At 45.7% G+C, this 16,551-nt stretch overlaps 1 protein-coding gene across 2 annotated transcripts in view; it reads right to left on the bottom strand.

Moving 5' to 3' along the window:
- The window catches only part of LOC146187100 (26S proteasome non-ATPase regulatory subunit 3-like), a 62,764-nt gene that overhangs the window by 25,128 nt on the left and 21,085 nt on the right, over window positions 1–16,551 (bottom strand). For both annotated transcript variants that reach the window (XM_084607570.1, XM_084607571.1), the window contains exons 8-10: window positions 15,557–15,780; window positions 7,726–7,881; window positions 4,630–4,680 (exon numbers count right to left, since the gene is read on the bottom strand). In XM_084607570.1, coding sequence (XP_084463696.1) covers window positions 4,630–4,680; window positions 7,726–7,881; window positions 15,557–15,780 — 431 coding nt within the window. The remainder of the gene's footprint in view (window positions 1–4,629; window positions 4,681–7,725; window positions 7,882–15,556; window positions 15,781–16,551) is intronic.

Below are 16,551 nucleotides of genomic sequence, written 5' to 3'. Positions count from 1 at the left end.
CGATTGCGGTGTGTGTGTGTGTGTGTGAAAAGAAGAAATCTACTAACCTTTGTTAAAGATATACAGGTTGGTGGGCACGCACACGAATTTTAGTGATGTATGGACCATACAGGAGGGATAGTGGGTTCAAATGAAAAGGCTATAGTGCCATGTTGTGTGTCTCCTGTTGTCATCCTATTCATAGAATAAACTCCTTTTCCAGTGACGTTCTCACTTCACTGCTCAGCTCCAGCAATGCCTGTGTCCCAAAAGTTTGTTACAATGATGTTTGATTCACAGGATTTAACATCTCAGAGTAGTATCCCAGAGTGACCCCGGCTATAAGGGGTGGAGAGCTTCACATAATTTAAGGCGCCCAGGAGCTCTTAAATGTGCGCCGACAATGTGCAGCACACAGGTGCCCCCACCTGAAATGAAATATGGGCACTGCAGCCAGGGTAGAACCAGAGTCCCCAAGCTCAGCAGCCGAGTACCCCAACCACTAAACACGGCAGCAGGTAGTTGAGAACAATATGAAGCCCTCAAAGGCATTCCTGCCTTTGTAATGTTGAAAAGCTCACACATTTATAGAAAAGAGTACAAATGGGCGCGGCCGCATATGCTTTGCGAAATTCCAACTTTGGTTATGGACATTTGACTAGCAAGCCTAAGGACATGGGTTTAATCCAACCTTACTTCAATGCGGCAGCAAAATGGTAGGTGTAGTTACTGTATATTGCCGCGTATAAGTCAACCTTTTTCCTTCCAAAAGTTGCCGGGTCAACGTATATGCGGAGTCTTAAAGTCAGTTTATATGCGAGGTCAAAAGTAATTTCGACCGAGTCGCGGGTAATATCACGCCCCGTGCGTTTCCATAAAAGTTGTCAGACACAATGCGAAAGTGATCTGCTTTAAAAAAAAAAAAAAAAGAGAGAGAGAGAGATTTTTTAATCGAGATTTGCACCAAAGGTTTGTTTTAATGCGATAACTTGTTATCGACAAACCGTGGGCGTTCCATGAAACAAACAGCCGAAGCCGGGCGGGCTTGCAATGTTTGATACAAATGAAACAGCTACAAATCCAATCCAATCCAAAACGACCACACGCGACCAGTCACATGAGCAGAGAAGCAGTTTCGCGTGTTGTGCAACGTTGTGTGCATTTCGCCATTTCTTCTCGTCGCACCGCCTGGACTCTAGCCGATGTGACAGCTAACAGCGGTGTATGTGGTTTGTGTCACTCGACGGATGCCTTGCAAGATGCCACCACAACCTCGGCAACAGTACAGCGCTGCTTTCAAGCGGCAAGTCATCCTCTACGTCGAGTCGGAAAACAATGTCGAAGCAAGGCAGAAGTTCGACGTCTCAGAAAAGTGCTTGAGAGGCTGGAGAAAACAAAGAAGTAAGCTTTTTCCTTTTGCGGGCTGAAGTCCGGACAATACCCTGCCGTTCAGGAGGCGGTTCAAGGTTGGGTTCACGACCAGAGAAGCAAGAGCCCGAGTGTTTGCTACAATGACATTGAAACAAAGGCACGCGCTGTCGCGGAGGAGATGTGCATCCCGCGTACCAAGTTTAAAGTGTCTGAGAAATGGGCGACAAATTTCATGAAGAGGAACGGCCTAAGCCTAAAGCAACAAATGACCGTATGCCAACGGTTGCCCGAAGCCTACGAATAAAAACGGACCGCCTTTCTGCGCTATGTGAGTGACCTGCGGGCAACACATTCATTTCTGCTTGGTCAAATAGGCAATGGTGACCAGACTCCAGTCTGGCTTGATATGCCTAGCAATAGGACCGTGTCCGCAAAATGGGAGCACCAGGTCCGCCTGCTGACAATGGGCAACACGCACAACCGTTTCACGGCCATGTTATGCTGTACGGCAGATGGGCACAAGTTACTGCCATTCCTTCTGTTCAAGAGGAAAATGATCCCGACGAAGGAAAAGTTCCCGCCAAGAGTCATCGTGCGGGTGAATGAGAAGGGATTTTTTAATGATGAAATGGTCCTCGAATGGTTTCCTTTCGTGTGGTGCAGGCGTCCGGGGGCACTGCTGAAGCCCCGCAGCATACTCATCCAGGACTCTTTCCGCAGCCACATAACCGACCGTGTGAAAAAAGCGGTAGCGGACGCGGAATGCGACCTGGTCATCATTCCGGGCGAATTGACATTGTTCTTCACAGACACCTATTCTTCAGCCACTGGATGTGGCCCTGAACAAGCCATTCAAAGACCGCATCGGTGCATTCTACAACTAGTGGCCCAGCAAGAAAACCCAAATACAGTCGCCGACCGTTTTTTCGGACTTGAAGGGACCCGAAAAATGGTCCGAATAATCGAACAGTCCGAAAAATCCGTGAAGCACAAAAAATCACTTTATTCAGAGGAAATCGGCTTAAAAAAGTCGCAGATTTTACCTTGCGGCAAATTTCTTTTGCTGGCAACGATTTGCGCTTGTATTTGCGCCAAAGTTGTCGTTTCGCTGTACACGCTAGACAGCAAGTTCACAGCGTTCGTAATTTGTGCAAGCGATGGCTGTGGTAGGCCGCCTGAGTCGTCGTCGGAGTCCGACTCGTCTTCAGGTTGAAGAACCTGGCGTACAAGTTCGTCGTCCGTGAGGTCTCCTTATCTTCTTATTTTTCACGTAATCCGAAATAGTTTGCTTCGACAGTGCGAACTCCTTGGCCACGTCAGCTTGCGTTCGCCCACTCAGCACTAGCTTTATGATCGCTGCCTTTTTCTCAAGGGTCATGGTAGAATAGCTCCCACGCTTCTTTGACGGACCCGGCAGCACCGGCGGGGCCATGTCCACAGCCCGAGTGCGCACCACACCGCTCGTCAAACACGCAAAAATGAGGCACTTTTCGTTCAGAGCGGTGGAACCGCCGGACGCAATCACAAAACGGCCAAAGGATTGACGGCGCGCCACTCGGTTGACGCGGTCGGAGAAACTCGTGTGACAACACGGCGGACGTATGAGACAAAGCACAAAGAGATAGCTGCCCGCGTCAGCGTTGGCGACAAAAGCAGGTTGACGGCGATGACAATCCGACTGCCACCTCGAAGTGGCAGAGATTGCAGGGGCCTCTCCTGGCAAAAATGGGGCACCGAAACCATGTCAAGCCAATCCAACTGCGGAGCCAATCCACCTCAATCCAAGATGGCGCTTGTTGCGCCGGCGAAAAGCCGATAAGATGGCAGATTTTGGCCTGCAGGGGACTGAAATTAGTCCGAAAAATCAAACTTTCGGACTTTTAAAGTCCGAAATATCCGTCGCGAATATGTATGCGCTTCTATGGGGTGACTGACGGTGCCTCACTGAAGTCCGAAATATCCTACAAGTCCGAATTATTGGAGTCCGAATTACCCGTCGGCTACTGTACACCGACAGGGCTGCTGAAGCGAGCTTCTTTGGGCGAAGTGGCTCAATGGGTCAACGATGCCTGGTATGGAATACAAACAGACATGGTCTCTGCGGCGTTCTCCACGTGCGGCATCTCGGCCCCGCTTCCGACGACCAGCGGCAGCAGTGGCTCATAAGATGATGAGACTGTCCTCACAAGCGACGACAGATATCTCGTGAACGAATAACTGTTTATGACTCGGCCTTCTCAAATACTTTTTGGGCAAGCTAGGACCGCAGGGTGCGGCAGTGCCGACCTAAATTCGGAGCGTAACTTTTTGCCCAAAGGGGGTCGCGAGTTGGGGGGGGGGGGGGGGGGGGTCGACTTATCAGAGTCGTCTTATAATCTGCAATATATGGTATACTGCATGATGTCAACAAAAAAACCCCTGGGCAAGTCAAATTAATGTGAAGCCCTCCCCTGCAGCGTTCCTCATAGCCTATGTCTCCATACCATACCATCGTAATTAGCCTGGCTACATACACTGTGCACCTCAACCCTGGCCCTGGTGCATGCATAAGGCAAAATGCAAAAGGCATCCATCCGCTGCGTGGTACCAGCAAGCATAAAAGAATTCCAGGTGGTGTAAATTACTTCAGCCCTGCAATACAACATTTCTTTGGGATGTTGAACACCCACAAAATTTACATCCACTACAAGACAAAGGCACTCCTGAAATCTTAAGGGAAAGGAAGAAACAGCTCAAACAGATGGGACGTGTAGAAAGGCGAGACAGACAGATGAGCTCATGTGTCATCGCCTTTCTACAAGTCCCGTCTGTTTGAGCTGTTTCTTCCTTTCGTTCAACATGAACCAACCAGCCCAACAAAGCACTCTTCCTGAAATCTCTCCGCAGGTCTCCTGTGCCAGCTGCAGTTACCTTATCCCCTGCACTCCTATCTGGCTTCTCTTGGAACCCGGGTAAACGAAGATTGTCATGCCTTTGCATCGCACGCCATGCCAAAGCCAATTTCTTTTCCTCCCTGGTTTCAACCAGGATGTTAGCATGTTCCCAGACCCCCTCAGCTCCATTTTCCACTGCTTAGAGGCACTAGACTGATCATATTTTTCCCCATCACAGTAAGGTGCTCAGGGAGTTGGATGAGTGAGGGCAATTCTCCAGCAGCTCAAATTGAGACAAACTGGAGCAGTTTACGCAGTCACGCAGGTGCCAACGCCACTGGTGTCTGCTCCTATACCGCAAATCCACGATTGTCGCAGCATGCAAGCAGAGACGTGTACCCCTTACCTCGGCTGACTCCAAGTCTTTGTTGTACGACTTTGGTGGGAACCGCATGGCCTGGGGAAAAAAAAGAACGAAGAGAGGGAGAAAGAGAGAGAGAGAGAGAGAGACATGGTTCAGTTCACGATACAGCAGAGTGAAATTGCCACACTATTCCCAACCCCCTGCCAGTTAAGACTAAAAGCTGGAGCTATACTGTGTACAGATGGAAGCAATATGAAAGGAAACATAGGAGCGCGTGGCCTCCGCGCTTTGCAAAGCGGTGCCACCAACACAACACGAGAATATGTGGCACCAGCAGACGACCAAGCTTACTTTGGATGCGTCTTTACCGCTGATTCTAATCACCTGTTGATGGCAGCACATTTGAAAGCGTGGAAGCCACGCGCTCCCATGTTCCCTTTCATATTGCTTCTAGCTGTACATATCCCATCTTGCACACTCTTCAAAGACCCCAATTGCCTCCAGTGCTATCTTTCTCCACACAGTGTCACATTACAGAGCTTTTGCTTCAACTTTCAGCATGTTTTTGCTACACCTGCTTCCTACATTTGCGACGACAAACAGCACAGACTAGATGAAACACAACAGGCAAGAAAGGAAGGCACTAGTTCATCGCTTGCCCAGGATTTCTTACAAGGTCAATTTGTTTAATGCATTTCCCCTTAAACCCCATTTGAGCCTTGTTTTACACCATCACTGAATGAATAAACAGGTGTGTAAAGTCGCTGATCGAAATTTGAAATGGAACCTGCTTGAATATTTTAAATTTTTTCAGCACCACGTGACCCACCCAGGAAGCTAATGTAAAGGAGCGGCTAAAATTTAAGGTTGATCACAACTGACTGCATGATTTTTTGGAAGTCATTTTCACTCACCGCAGCTCTGCCGCCAATTGCCCCGAAACCATTTTATGCATTTTATTTTGCCCATCAAATAAAAGCAACTCGCAAAACCAGACAATAGCAGAAACTTTGCAGACATGTAACGTCCAATCTAGCTATTAGGCAAGTGGAGTTTGCCCTTCTAGCCTAGATTCAGGAAAGAAACTGACTGCAAACACTTTCTGCGTTGTCCTTAAGGAGAAAAAGCACAGGTCTACCGCCTTGCTCAAATACAGTGGCCACGTGATTTGACTCACTGCGCACTTGAAAACTTGAAGATGGGTCAGATCCGTGTCTTTTCTAGCCACATGAAGTTCTTTACTAGAGTTTCTCAATAATTTCCCAATCATTTTCAGCTGTAATCTTTTCATTCGTAGAATACAATCAAGATTATTCAGATTGTGAAAAACACAGAACTCATTCTTTTTAAATGCGAATTTCTGTGGTTTGGATCCATGTCTCTCTACAATGCACCTGGAACAGATCCGTGTCTTTTCTAGCCACATGAGTTCTTTACCAGAGTTTCTCAATAATTTCCCAATCATTTTCAGCTGTGATCTTTTCATACGTAGAATACAATCAAGATTATTCAGATTGTGAAAAACACAGAACTCATTCTTTTTAAATGCGAATTTCTGTGGTTTGGATCCATGTCTCTCTACAATGCACCTGGAACAGATCCGTGTCTTTTCTAGCCACATGAAGTTCTTTACCAGAGTTTCTCAATAATTTCCCAATCATTTTCAGCTGTGATCTTTTCATTCGTAGAATACAATCAAGATTATTCAGATTGTGAAAAACACAGAACTCATTCTTTTTAAATGCGAATTTCTGTGGTTTGGATCCATGTCTCTCTACAATGCACCTGGAACAGATCCGTGTCTTTTCTAGCCACATGAAGTTCTTTACCAGAGTTTCTCAATAATTTCCCAATCATTTTAGGCTGTGATCTTTTCATACGTAGAATACAATCAAGATTATTCAGATTGTGAAAAACACAGAACTCATTCTTTTTAAATGCGAATTTCTGTGGTTTGGATCCGTCTCTCTCTACAATGCACCTGGAACAGATCCGTGTCTTTTCTAGCCACATGAAGTTCTTTACCAGAGTTTCTCAATAATTTCCCAATCATTTTCAGCTGTGATCTTTTCATACGTAGAATACAATCAAGATTATTCAGATTGTGAAAAACACAGAACTCGTTCTTTTTAAATGCGAATTTCTGTGGTTTGGATCCATGTCTCTCTACAATGCACCTGGAACAGATCCGTGTCTTTTCTAGCCACATGAAGTTCTTTACCAGAGTTTCTCAATAATTTCCCAATCATTTTCAGCTGTGATCTTTTCATACGTAGAATACAATCAAGATTATTCAGATTGTGAAAAACACAGAACTCATTCTTTTTAAATGCGAATTTCTGTGGTTTGGATCCATGTCTCTCTACAATGCACCTGGAAAGAACATTACAACAGGCACAACAGGTAATTTAAAAAGAAAAAGAAACACCATGTACCATATTGGTTCAATTCTCATGTGCCTTTAATGGTGACGTGCATCAAAATTTCATACTGCGACGAAGAGACGAATCCTCTCTAGAAAAAACCAATCCTAACTGCAACAGCTCTGACGTCCCGATGAAGCAAATCAACCGCACCACCATCTCAATCGTCTTTATTGACGATACCTGTTTGCCTCCGAACTACATCTTTAAACGAAGTTTCATAATCAAGCACCTGCTCACTTTTTAAACTCTATAAACTTTTCTACCTCTGCATCTGCTCATCCTGCATCTAAGGTTTCAGAAACATCAAGCACACCTGATGGTAGTCTGATTGCCACTTGCCTTTCTGCTCATAAGATGACCTCATTCAAAGGGGCAAATTAACTGCGAGGCGTCCAAATAAATGAGCTTTCGACACTATCCACTAACATTGGCGCTCGGCCTGTTCAACAGTTCGAATTATCCCAATTAAAGGAGGCCAAATTAACGAGGGCCTCTGATAATGGCGGTAAAGCCTCTGGTGACAGCAGTGGCAGTGTTTCTGCGATCCTTCAGCCATAACTGCTTTCGAAACAAACTGCTTACATGGTTGTAAATGCCTAGTCATACTTTTCAGGTTCAGGGTGCACATTATATGCTGGATGGGTTACACGCACTAAATAATGCTAAAGAAATGGCAGCACTTTCTGTTCATCAGCACCCGTGGAAAACGCACCTTAACCGACTGGTTGTGGATGTCCAGGCAGAAGCAGATGCGCTGGTGGAATGCCGCCTGGGGCTCCCGGGTGCAGTAGATGTCCATGTTGTCCTTGGACTGCATACAGCCCCGCTCGTGGTCGATGGTGGCCTCAATCACCTCGTCGCGAATCGCCTGTCCAAGTGAGATCTTGAAGTTACAATCTTGCTTAATATGTTTTTCTGCATAACAGGCTTTTTTCGTTACCAGCCGGTGCCCCATAGAGGTAATGCATTTTCTTATAGATAACATGATCATATTCCCATGAGGGCTTGGATGATTTGGTCCTCCCAAACTGCATGCAAAACTTGTGTGGTTTCGAATTTCACTACAAGGGGCAGATACAAAGTCCCAGCAAGGGGAAATAAGAGCCATAGCAGTGGTAACACTCATGGCCAATTATCGACATTCGATAGAAATCGAATTTTCTCCTGTAATGAACCCACCTGCATACTCTGTTGTTATTGAGAATTTAACTCATTTTTTATTTTTACTGCCGATAACATCTCCAGGTGTTTATCCTCTGATGTGATCTCTTGTAGAGATGATCCTCTGGGGGAAGTGGGCAGAGAACCAAGATTTACGAGTTTTAGACGCTCTTGGTGGCTTTGCTGCTGCAGGTGCAAAACTAAGCAATGAACCTGTTTTTTTATATATATTAGTTTCACGAAAGCTTGTTTCTAGACATTGAGAAAGAAGAAGCCCAGCGGAAAGTGGGAAGTGCCTAAAAAAAAAGTAAGCTCGGTGCCAAATATGTTTCACGTGAGACTTTTAGAAGCCTGTTCTGCATAATACAGTTTTCAAATAATATATATATAATAACAGAGTGAAACGCTGAGCTAGTTGGTCACACATCTCTTGGAAGAAGGCAGCAGAGCAGGTAACAACACAAAGCGTAAGAGGCACACACATGCACACAAAGACAACGCTGCGTGGGTGTGCCTCTTGCACTTTGTGTTGTTACCTGCTCTGCTGCCTTTTTCAATATATATATATATATATATATATATATATATATATATATATATATATATATATATATACATATATATATATATATCAGGACTGTACCAATGAGATTCCACTGAAATAATGGAAAACTTGTTTATGCGACCTTCAAGAAGCCATGAATATTCTTGCAATTTTATTTATTTATTTATTTATACAATACTGCAGGCCTCGTTTCGGTCCAGGCAGGAGGGGCATACAAAGTACAGAATTATTACATTAGCAGACGTAAGAACAAAAGGACCAAATTATTAGTGTGCACAATAGTACAGTAGAACCCCGCTGTTGCGTTCCCGGGTGCTGCGTTTTCCCGGCTGCTACGTCCTTGTGGTCGAGTCCCAGCATGACTCTCATAGACTTCTATGTATTAGAAACCCCGCTGTTACGTCGTAGCTTGGGACACGTTCCCGCATGATACGTTGTGAACTCGCACTCCAAGCCAACCCGAAAAACAAGCAGCGACGGCCATGTTTACTTTTTCGGCGAATTGACTTGGCCTGGCTTGGCCTAGCGTAAGTAAGTAAGTAAGTAAGTAAGTGAGAAGTCCTGATCCCTTTTGACTCAGGGCAGGCGCTTGTCAACGCCACGGGGGAAATGGATAGTTAAAGGAAAAGAGCAGTACATCACACATTGCGTCACTGTGCACTGAAATATGTCTTTCGTTACACTATTGCACTTTAAAGGCACTGTCGGTCGAACGGCCTCATGAAGCCTCACGAATCCAATCCGGTAGCCACGTTCAGGCCAAAAGCCAAGTGGTGTGTGTGCGACTGACTTCACGATTGCCGAGCTTAGGACTTTCCGCGTGTATTTTCCGGCTGTGAATTCGTTCCGCGGTCGTGTGCACACGCGTCCAGCGCACTCAATCGCCCACCTGGCGCGTGCCAACCGTTCAGCACGTAAATACAGCAAGATGGCATCAAGAAAGCGCAAAGCGCTATCCTTGGAGGATAAACTGAATATTCTCCGCACTGTGGATGCAAACCCAACGCGGAAGCGGGTGTGCATCGCTAAGGAACTGGGACTTACGCCATCCACGCTCAACTCTATTGTTTCGAAAAGAAACGAGATCGAAGCAAATGCCCGGTCCTTTCACATCAAAAGCAAGCAAGCCCGCGGTGCGGAGCACGTGCAGCTTGATGAGGCGGTGTACAAATGGTTCAAGCAAGCCAGAGCTGCAGGTGTTAATTTTGATGGCACCATTTTGCGCGAAAAAGCACTGGAGGTAGCAGACAAGCTCGGGATCGTCGATTTCAGTGCGTCAAACGGCTGGATCGACCGATTTAAACGAAGGCACGGAATTTGCTACCGAACCGTGAATGGGGAGGCCGCAAGCGTGGACTTGGCTACTGTAGGCAGCTGGAAAGAGACCGTGGTGCGCATTATTGACGGCTACGAACCTAGGGACATTTTCAATGCCGATGAAGCGGGCCTCTTTTTCAAAGTACAGCCCTCGAAGACGCTTAGCTTGAAAGGCGAGGCTTGCCACGGCGGAAAATGCAGCAAAGGCCGTTCTGATTATTAACCATTTGCATGCAGTACGCTAGGAATTCAAGGATTTTCAAGAAGCAGAAAAAATTCCAGGATTTTCAAGGGCCTTGAAAACAAAATTTTCAAATTCAAGGGTTTTCAAGGACCTGTGCACACCCTGAAAGTATAATTCTGGCTGCGATAGTCTAACAGAGAGTCACATGCTTCCTGGCGACATACACACCAGACACGCTGGGATCAACCGGCGCGTGTACACTAGTGGCCCACGGCACTCGATCACACTAGCTCGCGGGCACCAGTGGCGCACACAAGCAGATCACGGTAGTGGAGGGCTATGCTAAAAATTTCCTTTGTTGAAATATACAGTGAAAGCTCGTTAATTCACAACTCGTTAATTCGAAATTTTGGATAATTCGAAATAGTCATCTTGGTCCGGTCCGCAGTGCATAGAAGTCTATGCGCATAACAGCTCATTAATTCACTCAAAAATTGGCGCCGCCACCCATAATTCGAACTGCGCGCCGCCAAGCGGCGCTGTTAACAACCATCGTTGGAAGCTTTCACGGCAGAACGATAGATGGCACAACCATCGGGGCGCCGCTAGGGTGCTGGAACAAGTACTAAACAGTCTTTCCTGCCGCGACTCCTTCGAGGAACGACGTTTTAGTGTTATCGACTACGGTTTCGTGTTGCATTTCGTGAGCCCTCGTTTTGCACGCCGCTTGTTGTGAGCTTGTGTCCGCGAGATGTGTTCGCGTGGGAAATACTGTGCCAAGACGGTGAAGGAGAAAGTGGCTATTTTACGCGAGGTGGATGAACGGAAGGCCAGCAAAGTGGAAATCGCGAAAAAGCACGGGATTCCACCAAGCACGTTGTCGACGTACGTCCGAAATAGGAAGGCCATCGAGGATGCCTATGAAGCCGAAGATTTCGCCAGCAACAGAAAAAGGCTTCGGTTAGCCAAGTATCCGGAAATTGAGACCGCTGTGATCACGTGGGTGAAAGAAATGAGAAGCGCTGACATTCCACTGAGCGGCCCAATTATCATGGCGAAGGCGGCCGATTTCGCCCTGCGCTTGAATGTGGAAGATTTTGTCGCCTCCGAAGGATGGTTTCACCGCTTTAGAGACAGACATAATCTTGTCTTCCGGGTGTTGTCTGGAGAAGCCAAAGAAGTGGATGCAGAAACTTGTGCCACGTGGCGAAGCGGTGCTCTGCAGCAGTACTTAGAAAGCTACTCGGCACATGATATATTCAATGCTGATGAGACGGCTTTGTTTTATAAGCTCCAGCCCGACAGAACAGTAACATTTAAAGGGGACAGCTGCGCTGGCGGCAAGCGAAGCAAGGAGCGGATTACTGTTCTGGTCGCCGCTAATATGACCGGGACGGAGAAGGTCCCTCTTTTTGTTGTCGGCAAGGCACATAAGCCTAGACGTTTCAAGAACATTAGGACGCTGCCGACGGAATACTCCGCCAACAGCAAGGCGTGGATGACGGGCGAATTGTTTAAAAAATGGCTCTTGAAATTCGATCGGAGGATGGAGCTAGGGAAGCGTCAAGTTCTCCTCATTGTGGATAACTGCTCGGCACACAAAGTCGACGCCGAGCTGAAAGCCACAAGGCTCGTCTTTTTGCCCGCCAACACGACTGCGGCCTTGCAGCCGATGGATCAGGGGGTCATCAGAAACATCAAATGTTTCTATAGGCGCCACATGATCGAGCGCATGACTTTGTGCACTGGAAACCAGAAGACCAGCACCATCACATTGCTCACAGCAATGCACATGTTGGTGCGTGCATGGGAGCAGGTCACGCCGTCCACAATTGCAAACTGCTTCCACCACTGTGGCTTTGCTGCCAGAAGTATGAAAGAAAGTGGCGACGATGGGAGTCCGGAGCCTCTGCCTGCGGCTGTGCGTGCTGTGCTGCAGGACGTCAGTTTTGATGATTACGTTGGAGTAGACAGCGATGCAGCAGTGTGCGGTGCCCTAAGTGATGAGGACATTGTCGCTGAAATTGTTGGGGAGCAGTCTGTCCCAGAAGAGGCAGAAGACGAGGACGACGACGAGGAGCAAGAGCCCGTGCGTCCATCCGCGGCAGAAGTTATGGGAGCGCTGAATGTCGCGCGCCTTTTCTTCAGCTTTGAAGAGGGGGAAGAAGACTCCTACGTCGCATTCGCATGCTAGAAGACCGAGTGAGTACGGTAGCCCTCAGAGAGAAGAAGCAGAAGATGATAACAGACTTTTTTGCTAAATAAATGTTTTTCGTGCCCTCCGGGCATCAAACGCCTTCATTTTTGCTCACTTTCATTAGTTCGAATTTTGGTTAATTCGAACTGGCCTGGCGGCCCCGTGGAATTTGAATTAACGAGCTTTTACTGTACATGAAACATGGCGAACGGCAAAGTATGCAATTTTTAAAGCCCCTATTTTTTTTTTTGAAGGTGATTGTTTTTTTAATGTTCAATGTTCATGAATTATTTGCATCCATCCAATTATCCGGACCATTTTCCAAGGCCAGCTGAGTGAAAAATTGGTCAGCAACTATATTAGCATGTTTGCAGATATATTTACAATGAATAATGGATATAACAAGCTAATTTTCACACCAAACCCAACTTCGTTTATACAGTAGAATCCCTTTATGGTAAAGTCACTCGGACTGGCAAAAATCTTTACTATATCAGTTGTTGGTGATGACATGGCCCGGAAGATGCTATCTGGGTATTTACATGGCTACTTACTAAATGTGTCTTGTTCTATGACAAAAAAAAAAAAAAAAGGATACTCTCAAATACCTTTCATCCCTCTTATCCGCTTTTGTAAAATTTTCTTTCCTTTTGCCAGTTATAAGATGTTTTGTTTATATCTTGTCAAAGTACAATCAAGGACAAAAGTTTGCGGGAAGCAGATTTGCTTCTTCGTTGCCTATTTTTTCATTTTAAGGGGCATTTATGCCTGCCCACGATTTAGCACATTTCGAAAATCCACTAAATCTGCCCAACTGCAGAAAAATATTTTCCATGAACTCTCGTTCCGTAAACTTTTGTCTCCGACTGCTACCTCTTTAGCATGAATGCAATGTGGCTACAGACACAGCTGAGTTTGGTTTCAAGTAAAAAACCAAAGCCTTGCATGAACACAGCATTGTCTTCCGCTATTTCTGTCATTTAAGAAGCAATAGGAGAGAAATATATGCGACAGTCGAGTGCGTCAAAATTGCAGGTGCTGCGCCTTCACTTCTTTCCCCCCTGCCTCGTGCCGCACAGTGCAGCGAATATTTGGCCATTTCTTTCCTTCCTTACCTGCTTCACTTTTACTCCAATTTCTGAACGAACCACGCCACCTTCTTTCCCCGTTTTAGCTAGCATTAATTTTTTTTCCCTATTGCGCCACATCTTTCCCTCACGGCTCTAAGGCCTATGTGAAGTTGGCTTCTCCACAGAGCTGGGGCACCCGATGATAAAGCCAATTAAAAAAAAAAAAACAAGCGCTTGGAGAGTTTTAAACAAAAATGTTTCTTAGCAACCAGAGGTATAGTGCGCGACATATGTGAATGTGCTGGAATCACCTGTTCATCCACATTTTGTAATTGTATAACTGCCATATTTAATCAATATGTTTATTTTGTATCTAGTACCCACTCCTTATGTTTAATTTGTATAATAATCTTCATACATGTACTCACCCCTTATGTAATACCCCTGAACTGGGGGTCCTTAAGGTAATAAAGTGATGTGATGTGAAGTCATTTTGTGGGAAATTAGGTCACTGTGGACACACTTTACTATTTATTGAAAATGTCTTTACTATAAAGGGGAAAAAAATGTAGTCATTTATGGAAGATGACATGGGACTTCAGTTTCACTTTACCATATCAGAGTTTACTACAGCAGGGTTCTACTGTAATGAGGTTTGACTACATATGCATTTGGACACTGGCAAAAAGGAGCAAAAGAAAATATCTCTTCTGAATAGAAGGGCAGAAGGTTAGAGCTAACACAATAGGCACAAGCAGCGATCAAAAGGATGGGTTTACCAACTAAGACAGAATTACAGGACGCACACGACTGTACTGGATTTAAGGAATGGTTCCTCAAAACTGGTGTGCTTCACATAATTCAGGAAACTACATTTGACCTTACTTGCATGCAGAAGTGGCATCAACATTTATAGACAAGAACAGAGAAAAAAAATTGGGCGCCACCATACTAAAAGTTCCTCAACGCCATCTGTTCAACGCATAGAAAAAAGTAGAACTACTGAATCGCTATGGGAGGTGACAAGACACAAAGCGCACATGAAAGAAACGGCTGGTCAGCACTTTTTAAGCTCTGCACGACGCTTTAACACAATTTGCAGTGGACGACATTTCCCATAATTATGTTAGTGAATGATAAACACAATATGACAACCACACAGTTACGCCGACTGTTTCAAACACATTATCCACGATTACTTGTCCGATCCAACTTCCCTAAAAATTTTTTTTTTTTTAGTGCACCATAGACATCCGACCTTTCTTGACATGGGCACAATTTTTTATGCTTGACAGTAAACAATGCAGGTTAACACTCTGCGATGGCTAAGCTCTAAAATACAGGCACTTCTCTTCCCCTGGTTGTGACGACATCCGTAACAAAGCAGTGGTGCAGGCAGGAGTTCTTGTACTTGCAGGAGCATGACATGGAGAAGTATATATATTCACAGGGAATACAAAGCCCAATTGTTCTGCAGTGTTTTGGCAGTCCAGAGAGAGATGACGCTTGAAGTTTGGATTTGAGAGTATGTGCGATTAAGTTCGAAAGTACTGTATTTCAGCATATAAAGTGTTTGTTTTTATTAATTTCACAGGCTCTTTTCATACCAAACTCTGATCCCTTCAGTGATGAGCTCTTCAAATCAACTTCTTTATTTGATTCGTGCAGCTTCAGAGTTGCTCAAAATTTTGATTCAGAGATAAATACTGCTGCAAAATGATGCTTCTGCTCCAAGAACTTCTCCAGAATTTTATATGGTCCGACCTCCACTTGTGTGTGCCATTAACTTTTAAATATAAATTCTGGTCACGTAACACAACTCTCAGATTTTATTTTTTCTTGCCTGCTCGCTAAATGTGGTTTGACAGCAATGTACCTGCAGAGAATCTGAACTAGCAATGGCAGCAGAGTACAGAAAGCTGACAATAAACTTGCAACTGAAATGATAGGAAAAAAAAAAAAGAAAAAAAAAAAAAGCACAAAGCGCCAAATGGGCATGCCTCTCGTCAAACCCCTCGAGCACTTGAAAGCAGAAGAGGGAGGCCTCACCTTGGCGACAATGAACTCGGCGTCCTCAGAGCTGTCCAGTTGCAGCTTTTGGGCCACGTCGGCGAGAGAGATGCGCAGGTAGGAGAGGTTGATCATGCGCACGCCCGTCTTGATCACGTTGTGCCGCAGGCGGATGATGAGCGTGAAGGTGTGGTCCGCCTGGAACTTGGGCCCAAAGTTCTCGAGCACCTCGTTGAAGCGAGCCAGGTTGCCCGCCCGCACCGCTGTACCGCAAATAGAGAACATCAGTGCACTGCCGCTGCTCCTGCTACTAGATGGACGCTGTGCTCTGAAAGACTCTGCCCAGAGGCGAAATCGCTTCCACTCAAGAAACTGCATAGACGCTACTAGTACATAGTTAAACCTCACTGCAACAGTCTTGCCAAGTTTGTGTTTAGAGAATAATATGCATTTTTAGCTTCAATGAAGTGCTACACTTTCAATATAACCAAGGTTGACTAATCGCTCAATACAAACCCGAGCAAAGATTGCACCACAAGCTAGAGTTGTTGAAGCACGCAGCAGTGGGAAATGCAGTGACGATGCTCACGTCTCCTGCCCATCAACTGGGGTACTTAGTATGGGAGAGGCTGATGGTGAACCCACACTAACATGGCGACCTCTTCGGCCAGTTAGTACGAATCTAACACACTGAACCAGCCAAAGATATGAGAACATAAGGAAAAGAAGCACACGAGACAGCGCTAGATTAATAACTGGTTTATCGGAACGAACTGCCAGCCCAGGAGATCAAACGACTCATGCATAGCAAACGCGTGAAAAGCGACACATATGCATGGTGAGTCATCACAGTACTTTGAGCATACCAACATTCATAGGCACACAAATCAGTTTGGTTTAGTTTATGGCGTTTAAAATCTGAAAGCGACTCAGGCTATGAGAAACGCCCCAGTGGAGGACTTTGGAAATTTCGACCACCTGGGGTTCTTTAACGTGCACTGACATCGCACAGCACACGAGCGCCTTGCTTTTCG

This window comes from Amblyomma maculatum, chromosome 6, assembly GCF_055883805.1.
Source record: "Amblyomma maculatum isolate TAMU_Amacu chromosome 6, ASM5588380v1, whole genome shotgun sequence".
NCBI lineage: Eukaryota > Metazoa > Arthropoda > Arachnida > Ixodida > Ixodidae > Amblyomma > Amblyomma maculatum.
Note: the sequence above shows the minus strand (reverse complement) of the source record. Positions and strands in the feature narration are given on the sequence as shown.